The sequence below is a fragment of the Bactrocera dorsalis genome, chromosome 4 (assembly GCF_023373825.1).
Source record: "Bactrocera dorsalis isolate Fly_Bdor chromosome 4, ASM2337382v1, whole genome shotgun sequence".
NCBI classification, from domain to species: domain Eukaryota; kingdom Metazoa; phylum Arthropoda; class Insecta; order Diptera; family Tephritidae; genus Bactrocera; species Bactrocera dorsalis.
Window position 1 is genome coordinate 27,155,862 of NC_064306.1, and position 23,741 is coordinate 27,179,602.

General features: G+C 38.4%; 1 protein-coding gene across 30 annotated transcripts in view; it reads right to left on the minus strand.

The window, feature by feature from the left end:
- LOC105233287 (disintegrin and metalloproteinase domain-containing protein 23) overlaps window positions 1-23,741 on the minus strand; it is a 545,110-nt gene that overhangs the window by 355,078 nt on the left and 166,291 nt on the right. For all 30 annotated transcript variants that reach the window (XM_049456178.1, XM_049456177.1, XM_049456175.1 and 27 more), the window contains exon 3: window positions 16,626-16,676. In XM_049456178.1, the coding sequence (XP_049312135.1) occupies window positions 16,626-16,676 (51 nt within the window). The remainder of the gene's footprint in view (window positions 1-16,625; window positions 16,677-23,741) is intronic.

The window sequence follows — 23,741 nt, forward strand, 5'->3', positions numbered from 1 at the left end:
AGCCGCAAATACATGCTCGTCTTTCGGTACACACCCATAAAATTGTTTGAACAATTAAAAGCTTTTTAGCGCAAACCGCATACTACACAAACACAAGCACAAACACATAACCGTTAGGCAGCTGAGGCAAGTGGAAGATTGCAAAACGCCTAAAAAAGTATGCCACAAATTATTTTCCCAGCGCACAAACACACACACGCACACTTGGGCACGTCCAAAGTCATTTCATCTGACATTCAATTATCTCACGAGCACTCGCACACACACACACTTATATAACGAAGTGTGCTTATATATTTACCTACATACATACTTTCGTACATATAACAATGAGGAGTGTGGGAAATTTTTCCGAGTGAGCTGCAGCAGCAGCCGTGCAGAACTGAGCTGTGGCTGGTCAGCCGAAATTGAGGTGTCGAAAGATTTAAGCAGCAGCTGGAACACACTCGCACAAATACATATGCACCTACATATATAAAAGCTGAGAACCGCAACTTTCCGCAATCGCACACACACACACTCTCATGCTGACGCTGATTGTGCCCGGCATATGATTGAAAATGATTTGACCTGAAAAGCAGCGTTCTCAATCAATTAACGCGCCACCGTTCCCACCACAAGCGCAGCGAAGGCCGTCAGCGGTGCCGACGCTCAGCAGGAAGGCAGTGCCACAAATGCGAACCGATTTGCGATTCCTATTGTTGCAGAGATAAGCACGAGCGCCAGCAGCAGGAGATAAAGCCGAACAACAACAACAACAATGCGAATGGCGAAATTAATGAACAACAGCCTTCCGCACAGCTCAACGCACTTCAGAAACAACAGCAACAACAACCCCCCCACAAACACATGCGAACGTGCCACAGTCACTTGGAGCTGCAGCAGGACTTACTTTACGAGTGTGTGCGGCCGGCTCGTACATAATGTGCAATGAAGCGCAGAATGACTCTACAACCGAAACATAAAAAGCAGTTAAAGTCACGAAAGGTAGTCTGTGGCGGCGAGTCGGCGGCGGGAATGAATGTGTGCCTGTTGCTGCATGGTGTTGCACAATGCTGATGATTGTGCTGTGGCAAGCAGGTAAATTTGCGGTTCCCATACATATGTATGTTGTTTATCCGGCCGGTGCTCCTGGTGTAGTCCTGCTGCCAGCCAGGAGGTTGGAGGATATGACAAAAGCCAAAAGTTGCAGCAGCAAACCGCAAACAATCATTGTGAATGAATCTGACAAACCAACAGCGACGAAAGCATGTTTACACAAACACAGCACAACAACAAAATACATAGAACACGAAGAACAAAAGCAGCAATTGCGGCCGGCACAAATGAGTATAGAGAGCTGAAGCGTGTTACATAGCGCTCGGAGCAGTTATGTGAATTATTTGGAATTAATGCGCACAGGGTTGCATTAGGACTGGAGCTCGTTTATAGTAAGTGTTCATGAAAGTGGATTTTTCGTGTTTGTTATATGAGAGCATATAAGGTTTAAATTGTAAGTCGATATCGACATATATACACACCATGCATATACTTTGTACTACAAGCCGCTGATGAAAGATGCTCACTGATCAAAAAAACAAAAAAATCGAACTACACATATATATGAATAAATTTCCAGGCTGCCTGGATATATACTGGGTTCCAGGCCACAAAGGAATTCCGGGAAATAGAATAGCTGATGGAGTTTGCCAAAAGTTCTCTTCGTCCGGCTACCGAACCAGTACAAAAAATACGTAAATATTTAAAAAATACAGTATGAATTTTCCGAAAGAATTAATTGTTGGATCAGGTTAAGATTGTATGCTTTAAGGACATGCAGGATCACCAAGATCATGTGCAAATGCGTCGAAGATAAGCATGCATGCTTTACATTCACTCGGTCTGACAGTTCTTATCGGATCAGAACTTTCAGGGAATACCAGCAAAAATTTGGCCACGATGACGAAACACAATGTTCCTTCTGCAGAAATGCCACAGAAAACGCATCATCATTCGACTACATCTTTTTCTCCTGCTCGATGTAGTGAAAAGAACCGCCATAGAAAAGCTAACAAGCGAAAGGATGACGACCGACAACATACTGAGTCATACGCTGCGATCAGATCTGGTATTGTTCTAAAATTAAAGAGTGGCCCCCATTAACGCTCCCAGAACTCAGAATGAATGAAAGGCAGCGGAGAAGCATAAGATCACATGAATAACTCTGGAGGTAGGATCTCAAGAAGCATTTATCACCGAGCTTGGTCTCGCAAAGTAAAGCTGAAGAGGCTATACCAGTGTGACACTTTCAAAAAATATTTTTTTTTCTCTTTCGAAAGTATTAATTTCTAAAAATATTCTGTGAAATTGGTAAAATTGTATCTTGAATAATTTTTGGATAGCAGCGTTCTAAGTAGCGACCGCTCGGAGGTACAAACTTATACATATAAGTGAAACTTTAACCCCGTTTCTCGAAACGATATTTTTCAAAATTGCTGAAATCATAACTCAACGAGAAATTAACCCATCGAACCCAATTAAAGCTGAGTATTGTTGAATACATTTACTATACAATGACCTACGATATTTTTAATTGGCTGAACGAAATTTTTTTTAAATTACGCCATTTTGCTATTTTCTGATATTTTTCAATGGTCGAAAGTCATTTTATAGGAAATATGTATCTTTAAATATAATAAACTTTTTGAATTTTTTTTTTCAGCTACTCATTCGGTCGGAATCATGTCAGCAGTTAGGACACGTTTTTTTGGCACCTTCGAAGACAGCACATAACTCCGTTATTTTGAAAAATTTTTGTAAAAATTAAAATCTTCAAATATAGCTGAAAATACTATATACCTTATTACGTTCAAGGAAGTTCTAAACATTCATTTGAGTACTTTCTTTTAAAAAAATCACGAAAATCGCCTAATTTTTCATGCGTTACACTGGTATAGCCCCATAACGACGGTTCCGCAAAAGCTACAGCAACCGAAGTTACGGGCTTAGTACGTAGGCATACTGTTCCGCAAGTCCAGCATAGTTATTTAATACTGTCTGGGCATTGTCCCGAATGAGGTGTAATCTAGCGGACAATATGAATCGAGCATGCTGTCAGTTTCATCCACTGGCAGTATCTTTGGAAGACTCCCCCTTCGGAAAAAACACGGTCTCGGCAGGACTGCAGATCAGTTATGGGCTTAATGACACATCACATACTGAAGTGAATAGACTCGATTCATGTAGAAAGTTGAGGGAAGTAAGCATAACTGAGACGCTGGACCACCTCCTATGCTTCTGTTTGCATTAGCTAGAACTCAGCGCAGACATCTGCATAAGAGCTTCGCAGTTCAAGGGACTAGATGAAATATAAATATTATATATCAGGTTCAAAAAATGCGTTGTCGTTCTGTATGAAGAATGCTTGAGCGCAAATTAGTCTGAAATTCTATATCCCTATTACGGTTTTCAATACCACGCAGTTCATTTGAAGTTAAACCACTTCAACTTCAGGTCAACCCAACTCTTTTTTTGGTGTTACGAACTTCAACTATTTTTAGTCGAAGTGTCGTTAATTGCCAGCTTAGAAAGTAAAGATTTTAGAGATAACTAAACCGCTGATAAGTTTTAGAGGCCAAATCTTAACAATTAAAATCAGTTATTGTTCAAGAAAAGGAGAAAAATCATAAACAATAGAAATTAGTTTTTACATTCACGAGATGCTACCGCCACTTAAGATATGATACTATGTTTCAAAGTCTTCTCAAAAGCCTCGTATCATAAAATTTGGAATTCATTTAAAGCGATATAAAAAAAAAATTCTGTCTCTAAAAACATATGGTACTAAGATTTCAAAAAATATATACTACTGTGAGCAACATATAGTAAGACTTTGTTCGTAATTTTGAAGGTCTTAATTTTTTCTTCAAAATCTATCTCGTCTTCTTCAAAGTAATCCCTAAAACACTTGTGCTCACGTTTTTTTTTCAATCTCCCCGGAATATCCTTCAATGCGTCTATCGATGCGTGTTTAACTTTTTCAGTTGATTCAAAAGAGATTCTCTGGAGCGGTTGTTTGAGTCCCCTGAAAAGCCAGAAGTTATAGTGGTGCAGAAAACCAAGAATTGACGGTCTATAATTCAGGCTTCTTTTTACGAATAGCTTCGGCCGGCCAGAAGGCCTCGATAATAGAAGAAAACTGTCAACATAGCTTTGATAGATCGTCTGTTTTCTGTTTTCGAGTCGTCCTGGACGCGGTTCGTCGTCAACGCGTCCACGACCCTCTTTGAATATTTCGTACTAACCAAACACATTTTCTACCGAAGTCCTTTTCCAACATTCTGAAGGGTTCGGCAAAAGAGATTTGATTCCACACACAAAATTTTATGGAACTTCTTTGTTGAATAATTTCACTCATCGTACAAATCGTCGAATGTACTTTGAGTGCTTCAGCAAGACAAGCATATACTAAACACCAATAACTACATTGATGTGATATTTGACAAAAATGTCACTGAGAGTCATACCAACCTTGAAAAAAAAATTTCGCCGGAGGGGTTTTCGCGCAAAAATTAAATTAAAAAGTCTTTCTAGGTTTTGCTCATACTAGTATATGTTCATAATTTATCTCACAATTTTGTGAATGTATTATGACACCACAAATGCACAATTCCGATTGATAAAAAATGCATAACACTAAATGCCCATGCCTCCAACTGCTTTTGTCGTGAACCTACTCCCGCCACATGCAACATGCAACACGATTAGCAAGGATTTGCCAAACAACGTGGTAAAACAACATTTCCACCGCGGTCAAAGCGAACACCGCAATAAAAGCAGGTGTTTGTTGCGGCCAACAATAACAACAACCAGCACGTATCTACAACAAAAACTGCAACGATGTGAACAACCAAAACCAACACTGTCAACATCATCATAAGCAATAATAGTGCGTGTTGCACGATGTGCCGTCTCTACCTATAGCTAGCTGGGTGTGGCATGCAGCAAAACAATGTCGCGGTCGGCATGCTGCAACAAGCGGGAAAACAGTGGCAACCTACACTACCATTGCAGCACGAACCGTTAGCCAGTAACAATAATAAAGGCGCGGAATGAACAATCATTGCAACGACAATGGATAACATTCGGGGCAAAGTGCCGCGCTGGTAGTAGCGGCAGTATTGGTTGCAAGCGGTAGGCAATGACGGCGGTGTGTTAGGCAACACAATGCAAACCAATGAAACCGCAGCAACTATAGGCAGCTAGTAGGCGCGCGCGCGCCGCTACTACTCTCTGGTATGTACTGTGAGGCACGTGTGGCATGTACATGAAACTCGGTACGCTCTCTAATGCACAGGTGTGTGGCAGTTTAGCAATGTTGCATGTTTCCACAAAGTTGCGATTTGCAATTTTGTGCTGCTGTGCAAGTATTTTATGCCACACCATAGAGAAATCTAAGTAGTTATGTTGGCATGTGCATGTGTGTGTGTGTGTGGGTATTAGAAGTAGTTGCAACAGCAGTCTACAATGTTGCAGTTACGCCGACACTTGGCACTTTTGCGGCAGCTGTGCTAAACTGACAAAACTTTTCACTTTTGTGGCATGCAATACGCGCACACTCACACACACGCATACACTATTGCTGCTGCAAAGCCAGCAAAGCAATTTTATGTTGAAGAGTGAAGGTATGTTTAGTGGCGTAGCAATTGCATATGTGTGCGCATTATTTGTTCGCCCGATACGCCACATGTGGCATGTGGCACAAAGTTTGAGCGACACTTTTCTAATTGAAAATTAAAACTTATTGTCAGTGAGTTCGTGCGCCATGTGCGCGCATTCGTGCCTGAGGGCTAGCATTACATATGGTGGAGCATCGACATAGCATCGGATTGCACTGCTTTGCATTGTAGGCACGCTGACACTGTCGCTTGCCACATAATTAGCTGTGAACAACAAGGGCATGCGAAACTCAAAAACTATCGATTCTCTGGAAAGATATGTGAATACACACACACACACGAATGCATTGAAAGCATCCGTAAACATAATACGCGTAATTCCGTTCCCCATTAAAACTGAAAAGCTCCAAGCATTCTACGAATCTTTCACTAAACCGAAATGAGCAATCATTCTGCCAGTTTCATGGATTTAGAAAACAGGGACAGCATGCAGGATAAGCTAAACAGAGATTGCTTTGCACGCTGTCAGACCAACGAACTTTGCCATCACATGCGAGTTTTTCAATTGTCAAATATGGCAATGCTTCATGTTAGAATAACCACCGAGGTGAAAATTCGACTCAGAGGAAATGAAAATAATATTAATCGACAACTGAAACAATAAAATTATATAAAATGGAATATGTATGTGAAGAGGGTACAAAAATAGTCATTTTATTCGTTTTGTAGTCTTAAAACTTAGCTTTCAGACTCCTCTAAGGAACTCTATCAAAGTATGATCTCTTAATTGTAACACGAAGGTCCTTCGAATAACGGTGCGGACGTTCCATTGCCCGACCATGATAGAGTTTGAAATGTAATTACCCGGCTAAAGGATAACAAAGCGGTGGGTACCGATGGATTGACAGACGAGCTGTTCAAATACGGCGGCAAAGAACTGATAAGTTTCTTTGTAGTATAAATCGATTTCAAAGCTGGTTCTGACAGCTTGAGAAGGAAATGCCTCAATGCAACTATGTCTTAAAGTGTTATTTCCGCAAAGATAATACGGTTGTGTAAACTGACGTTGAGCAATACCAAAAGCTCCATCAGAATCAAGAAGGACCTCTTAGACACGTTCGATGCCAAACCATGTTTCAGATAAGGATTCTCCCTGTGGTGTGACTTCTTTAATCCATTGCTGGAGAAAATAATAAAAGCTACAGAGAAGCTACAATATTCTTTAAGAGTGTACAGCTGCTGGCGCACGCCAATGTTATTTATAATTTTGACCTCAACAATCGCATCGTTAGTTTGGCTTTCTCCAAACCGAAAAAGGAAGTAAAGCGTATGGGTCTAGTTGTTAACGGAGACAAAACGAAATATTTCCCATTAACAGACAAATAGTCAACGCATTCGCAACTTGGCTCGCAGTCACTGTTGACAGCCATAACGTCAGCCTTAAAATCCAACGCAGAGTAACTCTTGCCAACAAATGCTACTTAGGATAGAGTATATAATTTATAAGTAAAGTCTTCTCTTTGCGAAAAAATACCAAACTGTACAAATCCCGGACAGGAATGACCTGCCATATGGGTCAGAGGCATGGACGATGACAACATCTGATGAGTCGCCGTTACGTGTTTTCGGAAAAAAAAAGTTTTGCGGAAGATTTATGGTTCATTGCGTGTTGGTTTCGGTGAGTACCTCAGTTGATGGAAGGATGAGCTGTACGAGATATACGGACACATTCACATAGTCTAGCGAACCAAAAAACAATGGCTGCATGACATAGCCATGTTAGCCGGATGGAAGACAACAATCCAACTTTGAAAACTTTTGATTCAGTACCCGTCGGGGAAGCAGAGGAAGATCTTCCCTCCGTTGGAGAGATCAGGTGAAGAAAGATCTGGCTTCATTCGGTATCTCGAATAAGCCCCAAACGCAGATTTTTTCGCTCAAATATGGATCCCTTAGACTCTTAGCAAACTGAATCTTGGAAAAGTTTTGTGCTGACAGTAAAACATTTTTAAGATAACTATGAAGCCCCAAACTACAAAGAAAGTGTGCAAAATATACTGAGAAGTGTTCAGACCTTTGCAACATGTTGCAACTGAGTATAATTGTTTTGTTCACCTAACGGTTGTACGTATCAAACTAATCGAGTTAGATATAGGATTATTTATATATACGTATATACAGTGGTGGTCAAAACATTTGCATTTTTTAAATATTCCAAAAATATTTTAAATTTTTTTCAATATTTGGTTGCATAACCATTATTTTTAATAACTTCTACTAAAGCTACTAGACTTTCAATGTAACTGTAAAGGATCGCTTTCCATTCCCTTTCCAATCTGGCGAAAGTTCATCACCATTCGGGAATATTTCACTAACTATTTTGCGTTTAACCATCGTCCACATATTCTCAATCGGGTTGAGATCAGAAGAACTGTACCAGCCACACCACAGTATTTATGTGATTTTTTTTCTAACCAAGATTTTACGAGCCTAGAATAGTGTTTAGGGTCGTTATCGTGTTGGAAAGTCCATACACGCGGCATTTCCCAGTCGGCAAACGGCAGCATGAAATTAGTTAAAATGTCCCTATAAATTACAGCTGTTATCGTGTCAGTTATATGATGAATTGGACCAATAAAATTACTGGAGAAGCACCCCCACACCATAACATGTATTACCCCCTTCGTGCTTTACTGTGGCAGTCGTTAACCTTGGATTATATTTTTCACCTTACGGACGCCGAACATAAGCTTTGCTATCTGAGCCTCTTAGGTTGAATTTCGAATCATCTGATCATAAAATTGAGTTCCAATTCAGCTTAGTCCAATTTATGTGTGGTCGCTTTTCTATTTTTAAGCAGGCAGGTTTTTTCGCACATCTGTAACTACGAAGACCGAACCCCAAGGGCCGCCTTTTCATTGTGGAGAGACTCAACTCAACGAACTTCGGTTTTAGCTTTTCTTGGAACTGCTTTGGAGTATTTTGTAAAGAATTTATTTATTTGCCGGTCTTCTCTTACGGTTGTAGCACGAGGCCTAACTCCTCTGTGAACTGTCTGGACGTTATCATTCCGAATAATACGGCAAACCGTTGATTTATGTATAGAATATTTTAACAATATTTCTTCTTGCGAAAATCCATTTATAAATAATTTATGACATTATAATAATGCTTGAAAATAAGAGAAAAACAAATAACACAAAAATTAATTTATGTAGCAACAAAAGAATTGTAGAAACAAATGTTTGATTTTGGTTGCAAATGCCTTGACCACCACTATAAAAAATCAGGAGGACGAGACGAGTTGATATGACGGTAACTGTCTGTATGTCAGTCCGCATGAACGGGCAATTTGTAACTGATGTAATTGTGATATCTTGATAAAACTTGGTACACATATTCCTTGGCAAACAAGTTAGCAGCTAATCGAACCATTGTTGCTGCTAGAAAATGCCGTTAACAGAAAACCTGTAATTAAGTTATAGAACTGTAATTTGGCCAAGAAAATTTCAGTAACTTCGGCATTCTATGGGTTGAAAGCATTTAAAAATTATTCGTGGCCCCTTACCTTAATACATGTATCTAATGTATATATCTTCCAAAGTTATAAAGTTATACCACCAACATTTACTGACGACAAGCGACATTGGATGGTTATTCACCATCCTTATAACGATTTTCTTATAAACTCTCAAACGTGCGATAAATCCATAACTAAATGCTACAAGAAAAATTTATAGGAGCCGGTGTCAAATTTGGACAATGGGCTTGGCACCGCCCACATTTAGGTGAAAATATATATTTCGTTACTTATGTACTTGGCCGGTATCAACCAAATGCCCTAAATAACATTTTTTGCTATTCCTATACTACATTGCCAGTAGGAAAAGCAGATACAATCACGCCCACTTCCATTATGACACAATTTTATTTTCGTTCTGATTCTTTCACATCAACTATATAACTAGTAACAGAAGTTTCTGATATACGGTTAACTTTATATACTCCATATAATTGATAATGGTAGATGAGGTACCTTAATGAAACCCAGAGATAACATGCTACTTTTACTTCGATTGTAATCCATTCGCGAACAACGAAGCGGAACTCTCAGCTATACTTTCCAATATTGCCCACAGATGAAGGTATTTAGACGTCCGTGCTCATTGCAATTGCAAGAATATAAAATGTTCGATTACACCCGCACTTAGCACATCCTCACTTTTTTGTTTTTGTAATATATGATACGGTGTATGTGTATGTGGAAACGCAAACACGTCTGTATGTATTTATGTGCAAATATTTACTCTTGGAAACATGCATATATGCTTTCTCCTCCCATTTGCACAAAATTCATCTAATAGTTGCTTAGTAATGATCGCAATGCGCTAAAATTACTCATACGCCCGGTTGATTTCAATTAAAGTTTACTTTCGCGCAAGCAAGCGATGACTTGCCGAACGCCAGCTGTACAAACTCAATTTGAAGAAAATGTAACATTGATGAGCAGCGCACACACACACACACCCATACAAGCGCCGAATTGAAATTTTATAGTTTGTAGAACGCGAACTCGCGTTTTGCGTGGCGTGCTGGCGGCGGAAGCGGAAGTGGAAACGGAAGCTCTGCAGCAATGACTTTTGGTATGCCTTGTTTGCGTTTGCGAATTGTTATTGCGCTTTAATGCTATTGTTGCTGCTGGTGCTGCTATGCACTGGCAAATGGAATACAAATGACTCGCGCTCGCAACACTTTGGGAGATAAATTGTTTAAGCAAATTCCCGCTGCAGCTGCGAAGCGCAGCCCAAACGCAATTGCGTGCAGAAGATGCCACTTTCTGTGTAGTCACCCGTTTCGGCGCGCAGATCATGCTGCCGCTTGCATTTTTAGCGCGAGAATTTTTTCAATTTAGTTTCTAAAAATAAAACGCAGAAACAACTGCACTCCGCAAAGCGCTTGTAAAGTTCCTTAGCCCCGCGCTGACGCATTCTTTTACAGCCAAGTGCAGCATGCAATGAGCGTGTGCCTCGGAGTTCGCGCTTGTATGCGCTGCGTCTTTGCCATCTTCCTGCGCAATTATTTGCCATTTCATTGCTGGCATATGTATGTGTGCCAACAGTTGTCGCTGTGTGTGTCTGCGTGTGCATTCGCTTTATCTCTCCTTTGTCTGCGCAAATGTTTCAATAAGTTTTATTGCTTCTCCTCACTCAATAAAGACATTTGCGCCAAAGCGCGCGCATCTCCTTCTTCCAGCGATGTGAATGCAATAAGCGCAAGAGCAGCATCTAACAAACACACGCATACATATACATGTGCGGCATAAAGTAACTGTTACAAAATGCAAATACTTTTGCGCTCACTGGGGATAGCTGTTGCCCCGCCGCGCCGTCCCCAAAGATACACTGGAGCGCTCTCCCTGGCGCTCTGTTGACTGCATCATTTTATTTTATTTTGTTCGTTTCATTTCTTTTCATACACACACCCACACATTGATTCGCTCATGCCATCAGTCAGTCAGCGCACCATTCATTGCTGCAACAGTATCAAAGCATTCGAGCTGCCAGACGAAACCTTAGTCCAGCGCGCGAGTTGATGCAATAAAAATGCATTGCACCAGGGCCAAGCGGCGTTGCCAACATTCACCAACACACGGGTAGTCGCTGCCTTCTACCTGCCGTCATTGAGCACAACTACAACTACATGCAGTTGCACATACAATTTTAATGGAAACGCAATTGCGAATGCATTGAAAATGGCAAAGCTGAGTGAAGTGTGTGGCAAAGCGAAGAAAGCGACTAGCCTTTGGCAAGGTTCTGCGCACACAACTGTAAATATATTTATTTAGGTACTACGTGAGTGTGTTATGTATGAGTACATCACTGCGCTCGCCGCCAATGAACGCTGTTGTTGCTTTGTGGCATCAAAGAAATAGCAAAAGTGTACAAAAGCAACAAAGCATATCCTTCACTTAAGGGCAATGCGCTGTTGCTCCACTGCAACACTAGTCCAGTTAACGGTGAATGGTTTTCACTCGGTTTTTGCGTTTGTTTTGATTTGTTATATATATTAAAAAAAAGTTAAATGTAACAACATAAAGGTAGAAACACAGATTTTTACAAAAACAAAAAGAGCAAATGAAAATTTGTTTCGCCCCTTTATCACTCTCGGTCCGTCAGCCGAAGTGATTCGTCTGTCCGAATGGTCACCCTTTCGATATCAAATTTTTTCGCGTTGAAAAATGTCAAAAGTGTAGTTATTTTAACACAGTTATAAACCGAATTTATACCTTTTAAGGTTAGACTGATTTATTGGAACCCAACTCCAAATGGGCATCGCACCTAGCCCCTTGTTATAAAGATGCCTTGAGATCCGCAAAATATTAAGATAACTGTGATCCGCAACAGCACAATGTCTATACAATTTTAAGTGCACAATCTCTGAAAACTTACTTGGTTCTCACTTTACTGAGAAACCTCTGTGCAGAGTTTATGCTAGTTGAGCTCATTTTTGACCAAAAACAACGACGAGTTAATGATTCGACGCAGTAATTGGGGATATTCAAGCGTAATAAACAAGAGTTTTTGTTTCGATATGTGACAATGGATAAAACATTGCATCATCATTTCACTCTGAAGTCCAATCCACAGTCATTCGATGAAACAGCTTAAAAGCGTGAAAAAACACTACAGTCGGCTGGCAAGGTTATGGCGTTTGAATTTTGGTATGCCGCTCGAAAAAATTATATTGATAGCGACTATTACATAGCATTATTGAACCATTCGCAGGACGAAGTCGCCAAAAAACAGCCGCATTTGAGGAAAAACAGTGGTGTTTCATCAAGAGAATGCACCGTGTCGCAAATCAGTGGAAACGATAATCCATGAATTGGTCTTTGAATTGCATCCGAATCCACCGTATTCTCAAAATCTGGCTCCCAGCGATTATCTCCTGTTCTCGCTGGGAAAAATTTTCGTCGAATGAAATGGACGCATATTTTAAGCAAAGGACAAATCGTACTACTAAAACGATATCGAAAAGTTGAAGGGTGGCTATAAAAATAATAATATAATTTTACCAAAAAAAGTGATAACGCTATCGTGCATCACCTGTAGACATCTGCAGAAGGTATGACTGCGAAAGTTGGGATCAGACACAAAAATTTTCGATTCCTAAAAGAACACCTGTCCGAACACTCGGAAAACCTCACTCACTTTGACTTCATATCGGATCACCGCTGTCTTCCGGCACCTGCTCTCCCTATAAACCGACGAGGGAGATGCGGGTAGATAGAAGCCGTTGAAGGAGAGGAGCAATGAGCTTCTTTACAGATGGGTCAAAGCTTGGTGGGTAAGGTTGGTGGAGAAGCTTACTCTCGGGACTATTGCATTTTTTTTCAAGCCGAGGTTGCAGCATGAAGGTAGGAGTAGATTTACTGCTCCGGAGTGCAGCCTCCCTCAGAGAAGAAACCATTCACTCAGATAGCAGAGCTAGCAGATGCTAGCCTTCAACTTGTAAACAGTGCGTTCAGGGTTGGTCAAGAAGTGACTAACCTCGCTACCGATAGTATCTTTGTGATAAGACTGTTATGTGCGCCGGGCCACAGCGGATTCGCAGCAAATTATGAAGCTGATGGCTTAACAAGAAAAAGCAACGTAGAACCGACATCGGTAGAATGGGTCTCCCGTATTCTGTTGTGTTCTACTACTAGATAGCTAGGATCTGGGAGTTTGGCCAGCGCTAGCAATCAAAGTGTAATTGATTTAGGAAGAATAATTAAAGTTTAAATAGATGGAAAAATGGTTATAAAAATCATTATAAAATTAATATAAGAAAAAATCTAAAGTTATTTGGTTTAAAACAAAAATTCAAGGGATTGTATCTACTTGTGAATTTCAAAAAATAGATTTTCCTTGTATACTGAAATAATCACAAAGTTTTGGAGATAGGAGTCTGTGGTGTTATTGAATTCCAAAACTATTAACGCGTTTTTTTTTCGAAACACAGGTTCTAGAGACGTTGAGGAAAAATTCTCCTAATAAGGAAAATCGTCCTCACAGACAGAAGTGAATTAAATATTTCCTAAAAATATTTTTACTTTTTCATAAAAATGCATTTTGAACATTTAGTTCACAAAAATGCTTGGCTTCTGGCCACCGAGTGCATATACATAACTCCTCAACCGACTCCATTAAATATAATATTAAATATTCTAGCAAAAACCGGGCTTCTAGCATACACAAGAAAAACTTCAAGTGTGCACACTTTAAAATCTCCATTGGTTGTTTTTGCAAATCTCAAACAAATTTCCGAGCAAGTAGCCATAAATAGTCCGCCCCACCTTGGCATTCATTATATTCACACACAACAGCTACGAGCGAAAAATTACCATTAATCAAAGTAAACTGCAGACAAATGCCAGCAGCTTAACGGTCTTACAAAAACACACATACACACACGTATACACATACATCTAGGTATGTATATGTTATGCAGGGATAAGTGCAACACAGCTGCAAATGGCTGCATAAGGAAAAGTTTTGCGCATTGGATATTAAGCGACGACGGCAGCGGCTAACACGCTCTTAAACTCAACGCTAAGCGTTTGTGCTGCTGCCCTGCAATGCAACGCTTGTTGAAGCTAATTCCTACAACGACAATAACAATAACATTAACCGTCGAGAAAAAACGGACCCAACAGCAACAACTGCAGTTAAAACAAGCGTAAACAAGGCATACTCTCAGGCGGACAACTGCATAATCCGAACGAGCATGTTGGAGCTGAGCGCTGTTGCGCTTACAACGGCTGTTGTTGTTGTTATTGTTGCTCTTACGGTTATTGTTATTGCTTTTTGTTTGCAAGCGCCAGATTTTAGCGACCAAGCAAGAAACTGCTTGCTATTGTTGGTTTTGTTTTTTGTTTTTGTTTTGCGTTGCAGACTCAAAACCGGTTTACCATACACCGTTACATTGACCGCGCCACTGCGTTGCGAGGACCAAATGATGAATGTGCAAAGTTGCGTATGTTTAAGTGCGACCAAAGCAAGAAAAAAAAACGACAAAAACAACAACGACAGCAACAACAAAATGGCAACTAGCAGCCACAACTCTACTGTTAATGACAAAAACAGTAGCAATTATGGGTGTGCGAAGCTATGCACACACACCATTGCATTGTTGGATATCGCTGCAGTACGCACACACACACGCACACGTACATACATGCAAACATACATACACGTAGCGAAAGTGGTGCGTAAGGCTAGCATGTTAGATACTAGCGAATAGTTAGCAGCATTAACAGCATTACAACAACAACAACAAGTGCTTTCGCGCAATAACAGCAATTACTAAGCGTTCAACAGCTTGAAGCTGCAACGCCAGCGCCAGCGTCGGGAACAAGGGTCAATAATGTAACAATATCCATTGCAACGAGCAACTACAATAACAACAGCAACAACAACAATTGCAATATCGATGGCAAGTGCAGTAGCAACAGCAACTTTCTGAACAACAATTACAACAACAACAACGGAAAGTTTATAAAAACATCTACATATACACTAATGAGATGCTTCTTATGATGGCGCACTTGCGACAGCATGTTGCAACTTTGTATGCCATAACTTAACACTTGGTGTTGCACTTAATGTAGCCTGACACCAAGCGCTGCAAACACGCTGGCAAAGTAGCTCGAGTCAACGCGCTGTGCTCCACGCAACCAATATGCCAAATTGCCGGTGGTTGCAGTACATTGCGGACAGCATTGTTGCATGCAACATATATTACCAAGCTCGTTTAATGGCCTTATCGATGTGTTGCACATGCTGCAAATCGTGTGCAGAGTGTTTCGTGGAGAGTGTAGGGAAAGGTGATAGTGATGCGTAGACTGGTCTTGAAATTCGGCGGAATGTCGAAGGATATCTTTTAATATCAATTTTTATGATCTGCATCAGAATATTTGGCTTTTTATAAAGCTCACTCGAGTCGCATTTGAGTTGAAAGATAGTCTTTTTATGTCTCTTTTTTCTATAAAATCTAGCTTTTATAACATGTTAAGCTTTCGCCGGAGCTTTCATATATTATTTTTAGGAGTGAGAGCTATTACGCATATAGAATAGGTCGATTCTGTATCAGTTGAAAAATCAATAAGTCTGTTCTTCCCTTTTCTACATTATTAAGCATTCTTCGTATCAGATTAAGCTTTCACCTAATAGAACCTAGACTTTGAAAAGCTTTCGGATAGTATTTTTAAGAGCAACTTTGATAAGATTTAGAAAAATGTGTTTATAGTTGTCTCTTTTTTGTAATTCACACCAAATTTTTTCACTAATGTATTCACCATTTAATACCAATGGCATTTTAAATAATCACGAGCTTTAATGTATACTCTTAAAAAGTGGTATATGAGCTTAACAGGGAGTATACACATAAAAAAAGCCGATTTTGTTTGAGTTGAATGATAACAAAAACTCCTCTCTCCCTTCTAAACTCTTGGCTTTCATATGAGGTTTAGCTTTCATCTAATGACTTTGAAATATAGAAAAGCTTTCATATAGAGCTTTGAAAGTGGTTATAAGATTATTTAGAAATTTCACATTACAATCATCTATTTTCCTATTTTACATCAAAATTCTCTGAATCAATACTTTGGCCCTTAGTATCGAATACTTCTACAGTATTCGTGAGCTTTCATATATTCTCCTAAGATTAGAATAAAAATATATTTAGAAATATCTCCCTAAATTGCCTTATTATATTTCTAAAACTCTCCCAATCAATAATTTTGCTCTTTAAATCCAATTAAATTTTAAATAGTTTAGAGCTTTCTTGCTTTTTAAAAGTGATTATGAGAACATTTGAAATCTCCTTTCTATAAAAACTGTTTTAAACATTATTTATTCTCCCTTAACAAACCGTGGACGAGTTCACAAATTTTGCACCCTTAAAATGATTCACTTTTCAACTTACCGACAGGACTTTCTTCATTCCAAAAAGAATCATCCAGAGTGTAATCAGCCTCTGCAAAGACAAAAAACAAACAGAAGAGAGAAACTAATTAGCGGATGCATCATTATAGTAATTACTACGTTTACAAGTACAACTATTTGGCATAAATACATTAAAGCAAAATGTTTCGGGTTCACACCCGTTGCTGCTCACACAACCCCCTCGCCCCCCCCCCAGCAAATGTTACCTCAAACGCGAAGTGAATTGCATTTTTATTAAATTAATATGCCGGTGCTACAAGCTAACGGCAGTTAAGTATTATTACATAAATGCAATTCCAAAAACTGTTTATGCAAAATGCAAATGTTGCAACACAAACGAAATTTGCAGTTCCACTGAAAGGGCTTCATTAAAAATCCATTTGAAATTGTGTAAAATCACATAGCTACACTAACAACTCGCGTTCTCGCTCTCGCACTTCGTTTGTGATGTAAATTCGCGCACAACAAGGTAGCGATTTCGCACGGCAAGTTGCAACTAACTACCGACTAATTAACATGGCAAATAAATTCGTAATTATTTTCAAATACTCGAAAGAAGATGCAAGTGCCCAGTTGGTGCGCGAGTTGTGTGAAATGAGTAAAATCTTTAAGCAGAAATACTTTATGTAAAATATGTAGGTACTTGTATGACCAATTTCAATTACAAAGATAACTGTAAAAGTAATTGAATTGTTGCTTGTACGTGAAATTAAGATTTTAGTAGAAATTTTAATTATTGTTGTAAGTGGAAATTCGATTCGCCCTATCCTAGTACAAGTATTCTGGAATAAGACGTTTTCCAAATTACTGTTAACTGATAGTTTTAATTATAATTGTAATTAACATGTAACATAAAAATATATTATATCTTTAAAGTAAATCGTACTCATAATTGGGATAGTAATTGTAATTAATTATAATGGCAATAATAATCCTAATGATATACATTACACTACTTCTGATAGGAACTTTAAATGTTATACTTATAAAAATTTTAATAAAAATTTAGTTGTAATTGTAGTCATAGTTGTAATTGTGAATTACATCGATAAAACGTAAGTATATAATAATTATAACGGTGTTCATTTTACTTTTTGATAGCACATTTATTGTTATTTTAAGAATTTTATAGTGTAATTGTAATCATAATTGTAATTGCGACTCATAATAATATTTGTAATAGTATTTATAAAGAAATTCACTATAAAAGTACAACTCGAATAGAAGTTTTAATTGTAATTGCAGTTAAGATTTTAATCGAAGTTGTAAATTGTTTGATACACATATACTAAGAATGACCTCGAAACACGTATCAACCGAGAGTATAATAAATATATTTACCTAACGGTTACATCTAAAACTAATCGAGAAAGCTATATTTTTATATGAATTCTAAGTATCGTTTCGGCCAATTTAAATATCATGATCTTTACTGTTACTCAAACTTATTATCAAAATAATCGTTCTCCAATTGAAACTTTTCGAGAGAGTCAATTCCAAGATGTTCTAAAGAATTTGGACTTTCTCTCTGGGGATTTTAAGCAAGCATTTCGGCTTGCATCCGTATAAAATTGTTCTCACTCAAGAACTGAAGCCGTTAGACCATCATACAAATCGTAAATTTGCTAATTTTGAAACAAATTGAAAACGATAACTTTTTATTTTTAAGAAAATCGTCGTCTCTTATGAAGCTCCCTTTCATCTGAGTGTTCTCGTAGGAAGAAAATCCACAAATCTATATATACAGGGTGGGCCATCTATGGTTTTAAATTTGAATTATCTATATTACGACATTGGAAACGTGAAATACCATTCGGAAAGTCTAAAATTTACGAAATGGGTCGCTATTCACTAGAAGAAAACTGGTAAATATTGAAAACTTGAAAAGAATGGTCAATTTTAGCGAAAAATCATATTTTCGGACGAGGCTCATTTCCACCTCGATGGTTACGATAACAAGCAGAATTGTCGCATTTGGGGCACAGAAAACTACACTCTACACGCTAAACTCAATCTTTTATGCCCTATCTTCGAAAATGGCATAATCAGCAAAAGAGGTGATGTTAATTGGCCTCCCAGAAGCTGCGATTTAACTCCGTTGGACTATTTTCTGTGGAGAGCTGTTAAAGATAAATGTTACACCAACCATCCAGAAACAATTCAAGATTCAAGCTGCTGTAGCTGCCATAAGGCCTGAAATCATCGAGAAAGTACCCCAAAATTGGGTGGATCGGATAAGCTACTGTAAACTCAGCCGTGGTGGTCATTTATCCGAAATTTTTTCACAAATAAATTTCATAAAACAACCTTTTAAATAAATGTTAGACCTTTGAAAAATATCAAGCCGTTTTTTTTTATTGACTTTTTAAATTTAAAATTTTAGATGGCCCACCCTATATAAAAGAAAGTTGTGTTAGTTACACCATTTATAACTCAAGAAAGGCTGAATGGCTGAAAATTGGTGGGGAGGTAGCTTAGAGCCAGGGTAAGGACATAGGATACCTATTATATCTTTATGTTAAAATTTAATACAACTCACTAATACAAAAATTATATTTCAAATAATAAGCATTTGTTCAAGAATCATTTGAATATATGCGTACAATTTTAAACAGATTCTTCTTTAAAAATAATACAATTGCTAAGTATTTGGAATAGTAGAAAAGAACTGCAAACAAATACTCACTGAAATATATTATAACTGACTCAGTAATCAGTAGTTGTATCCCAAAAAACTAATGTCACAACCTGTCCAGCCAACTTTTTCGTCTTTCCACGCCTCATCATGTGCACTCCACTAGAATGACTGTCGCTTGGACTTCAGTGGGAAATTATGGAGCTATGTTTTTATTGTCACACACCGACACAAAACTCACTCACTCGCACTCAAACACTTCTCAAAATCAGTTATTCGTTGCTTTTGTTGGATTATGAACTTGCGGGGCACCCACTTAGCACAGAGCTTTCGCCTCTTTAGAGCATCATTTTCCTCGGTGCTCATTTCGCCTGTTTCCAGCTTAGCAAATATCTTTTCAATAGTGAATTTCCTTGAATCCAAATTCAACAGTATTTCCCCCCAAAACAATTGGATCTTGACAATATCTGATTCCAACAAGACGTGTCGCACAAACTGAAATAAAAAAATCACATAATAACCATCCCCATTTTCCATATAACGGCTACGTTGAAAATTAATAAAAGTTCGATAAATCATTGAATAAATTGACCCCTAGAATTAAATTTCACGACCAAGATGGTATGAAATGGCTTTTTAGAAGCAAATGTAAAAATGGAACAATGGACGTTGCACCGCCCTCTTTTAAAGGAAATCCTATATCCCAAGAACTATTTGACCGATTTTAGCCAAATCTGCTGCTCGAGGTTATCCAAATATTCTAATTTCTCATAGTGGAAATGTGTAAAATTTGATGACAACCACGGCTACTATACATATAACAAATCTTAAATTCCATATAATTTTTAAACTTTAGAGTAAGCAAGTCAAGCATAAATTAAGTTTTCGAAATAAAACTTTTCCCACATAGTGCCCTAACGCAAAAAACTGTTAACATCGAACTGTAACTTTTCAAGGACGCACGCACCTAACACGTGAATCTCAGTACGCAGTGGCAGATTTTTTACCGAAAATAATAGATCAAACAGTATAAATATTTCCGGACTTCTGAAACTTTTTGTCAATATGTAAGACATCTTAAAATCTGAAATTCGATAAAAATGTGTCTCTCATAACAGTGCATACTCGATAGGATAAAATCAGGGCAAAACTTTCTCTTTCCCCAATATACTTAAAATTCGGATTTTCAATCATCCGCTTAGATTTAGGCCTTATATATTCGGTTACACCCGATCTTAGCCTTTCATTAATTATTTGCAATTGTAGTAGCAACCATAATTGGAAGTATATTAGTAATCATAATTAAAAACGTATTAAAATTATTTTAAGGGTAATTGCAAATTGAATGGTAATCATAGTTGTGGTTATTATTGTAATTTTAAATATAATTGTGGTAGTTAAACTGATTTGATTTAAAATAGTAATGACAATTGTAATTGAATTATAATTTTCAGTACAAATTCAATTAAATATAATTATAGCTTATGGCCTCAATCGAAATTTTATTTGAATCGTGAAAGAAATGGTAATCGTTCTAGTAATTGTAGTCAGTAATTAACTTTGTGTGATTACTAATCTCAGTTATTATAGTAATTTTACCCATATATAATTATAGTATTAATCATAAATTGAATTATAATAGTAATCAAAATTGTAATTATAATTTAATTACACTCATTGCTTGTATAATTATAATTTAATTACAATTTTAAGAACAAATTTCAATAGGTATAATTATAGCTAGTATCTTAAATAGAAAGTTTATTTGTAATGTTTTAGAAATTTGTAACCAGTAATTGTCGCTAAAATTAGCTTTGATTGCTTAATAAAGGGTGATTTTTTAAGAGCTTAATAACTTTTTTTAAAAAAAAAACGCATAAAATTTGCAAAATCTCATCGGTTCTTTATTTGAAACGTTAGATTGGTTCATGACATTTACTTTTTGAAGATAATTTCATTTAAATGTTGACCGCGGCTGCGTCTTAGGTGGTCCATTCGGAAAGTCCAATTTTGGGCAACTTTTTCGAGCATTTCGGCCGGAATAGCCCGAATTTCTTCGGAAATGTTGTCTTCCAAAGCTGGAATAGTTGCTGGCTTATTTCTGTAGACTTTAGACTTGACGTAGCCCCACAAAAAATAGTCTAAAGGCGTTAAATCGCATGATCTTGGTGGCCAACTTACGGGTCCATTTCTTGAGATGAATTGTTGTCCGAAGTTTTCCCTCAAAATGGCCATAGAATCGCGAGCTGTGTGGCATGTAGCGCCATCTTGTTGAAACCACATGTCAACCAAGTTCAGTTCTTCCATTTTTGGCAACAAAAAGTTTGTTAGCATCGAACGATAGCGATCGCCATTCACCGTAACGTTGCGTCCAACAGCATCTTTGAAAAAATACGGTCCAATGATTCCACCAGCGTACAAACCACACCAAACAGTGCATTTTTCGGGATGCATGGGCAGTTCTTGAACGGCTTCTGGTTGCTCTTCACCCCAAATGCGGCAATTTTGCTTATTTACGTAGCCATTCAACTAGAAATGAGCCTCATCGCTGAACAAAATTTGTCGATAAAAAAGCGGATTTTCACATTTCGAACCGAACACTGATTTTGGTAATAAAATTCAATGATTTGCAAGCGTTGCTCGTTAGTAAGTCTATTCATGATGAAATGTCAAAGCATACTGAGCATCTTTCTCTTTGACACCATGTCTGAAATCCCACGTGATCTGTCAAATACTAATGCATGAAAATCCTAACCTCAAAAAAATCACCCGTTAGTTTCAATGTCAATATTTCGTTTCCATTTTTATACAATTTTTCATGAATTTTAAGTTCTTCTAGTTGTATTATGCTCTTGAATTTTATTTCGTAAAAAATATAAGAATGAAAGCAATGAGATTGAGAGCGTGTAATCTTAATCAGGTGAGAATATGGTAAGATAGTGTATGTTTCTTAAAGATCCTGATTGCTTGTATATGAAGTATTGACTCTGGTAACACTCTAATTTAAAAAACTTGCTCAAAATTCGAAATAATCTCATTTAATTAAAGGCTCTACGCGAATGTGAGGAAATATTTCATTTCATAACCGTGATTTATGAAATGCCAATCAATTGAATTTCTTTGCCAATAATTGAAATTTATGGCATTAATATTAGACCACACAGGGATTTATATATGTGCCTACAAATAAGTACATATGGGTATTACAATTTCAAATATATCTGCTGGCTTTAATCTATTACCAAGTGCGATGATAAATTTCAAATCAATCAGCGCGGCTTAGTGGCAAGGCGGCAGCGCATATAATCACGCAAATAATTGCAATTGCACGCATTTACACACATCCACAAACATATGCACACACTTGCAAGCATGTTATTGTGACATAGCCACACATTTGTAGCTGTCACCAACAAAATCGCAGTTCATGCCACCACACAAATTTTCGTTGTTGCCACACCCCCGCAGTGGCGCAGTTCCTGAATCTTGGCGCTTGAGTAGAAAACCACATTTTACTTCACCGCAAAAATTGCATTTAGGCTGGCCACAAATTGCAATGCGCGCACTCACACCCACACAGACATACACACAAGCACACGCACTTGACTACACTTGCACTTGAAAAAGCAAGAACGCACAATCATTTCGACATTCAATTGCCACATGGCGGCGATGTGTGTATGCGCGCTTGAGTGTGTGCACTTGTAAATGGTAATAGTTGTGCAAAACGCATTAGCAGCGGCTTATGAGCACTTATGCTGCTGCCGCTCTACCCTCGGCCTCTGGAGCCGCCAACGTCAGGCAACCGCATAAGGACACTACAGCAGGCAAAAGGAAAAAGGATCAGCGGCAGCAATGCGGTTTGCCAGCCACCAGCGTCTGGGAGAATGTATTTACATCCTTATGGAGTGTTGGCTGGCGGAGACGTGGGCGAAGTGGAAGATGGCGAAAAAACACTCCAGCGGCTAGTGATATGTCGAATGGGAATGAGATCAAGAATGATGGTGATGGTGAGCGTGTTTGTGTGTGTGTGTGCGTTTGCTTGCAATGCGCGCAAATGTGCCACTTGGCGCCACAATTTGGCACTTGCAACATGCAACTTTGGCGGTCGCTGCCAACACAAGGACACACTTAAATGATGAGTGTGTTGGCGCGGCGGGACGAGCCAGAAGTGGTGAGTGAGCGCGCATTGCTGTATAACAGTTACACATACACACAAAGTCACATTATATATATATATATATTAGTGGCATGAACATATCTATTTCCCGTTTTGAGCAGCGCGCAGGCCAAGGTGGCAAGGTGGCAAGTTGCACAGCGTCGATATTTGTTCGTGCTGCGATTGCGAACGCCAAGCCAACCTAGTTTACAGTTACAACTGAATTTGCCGCATCACCTCAGCGCCCTCTTCACACTCATTTCATTTTTCTTATACCACACTACTACACTAATATGCGCAAG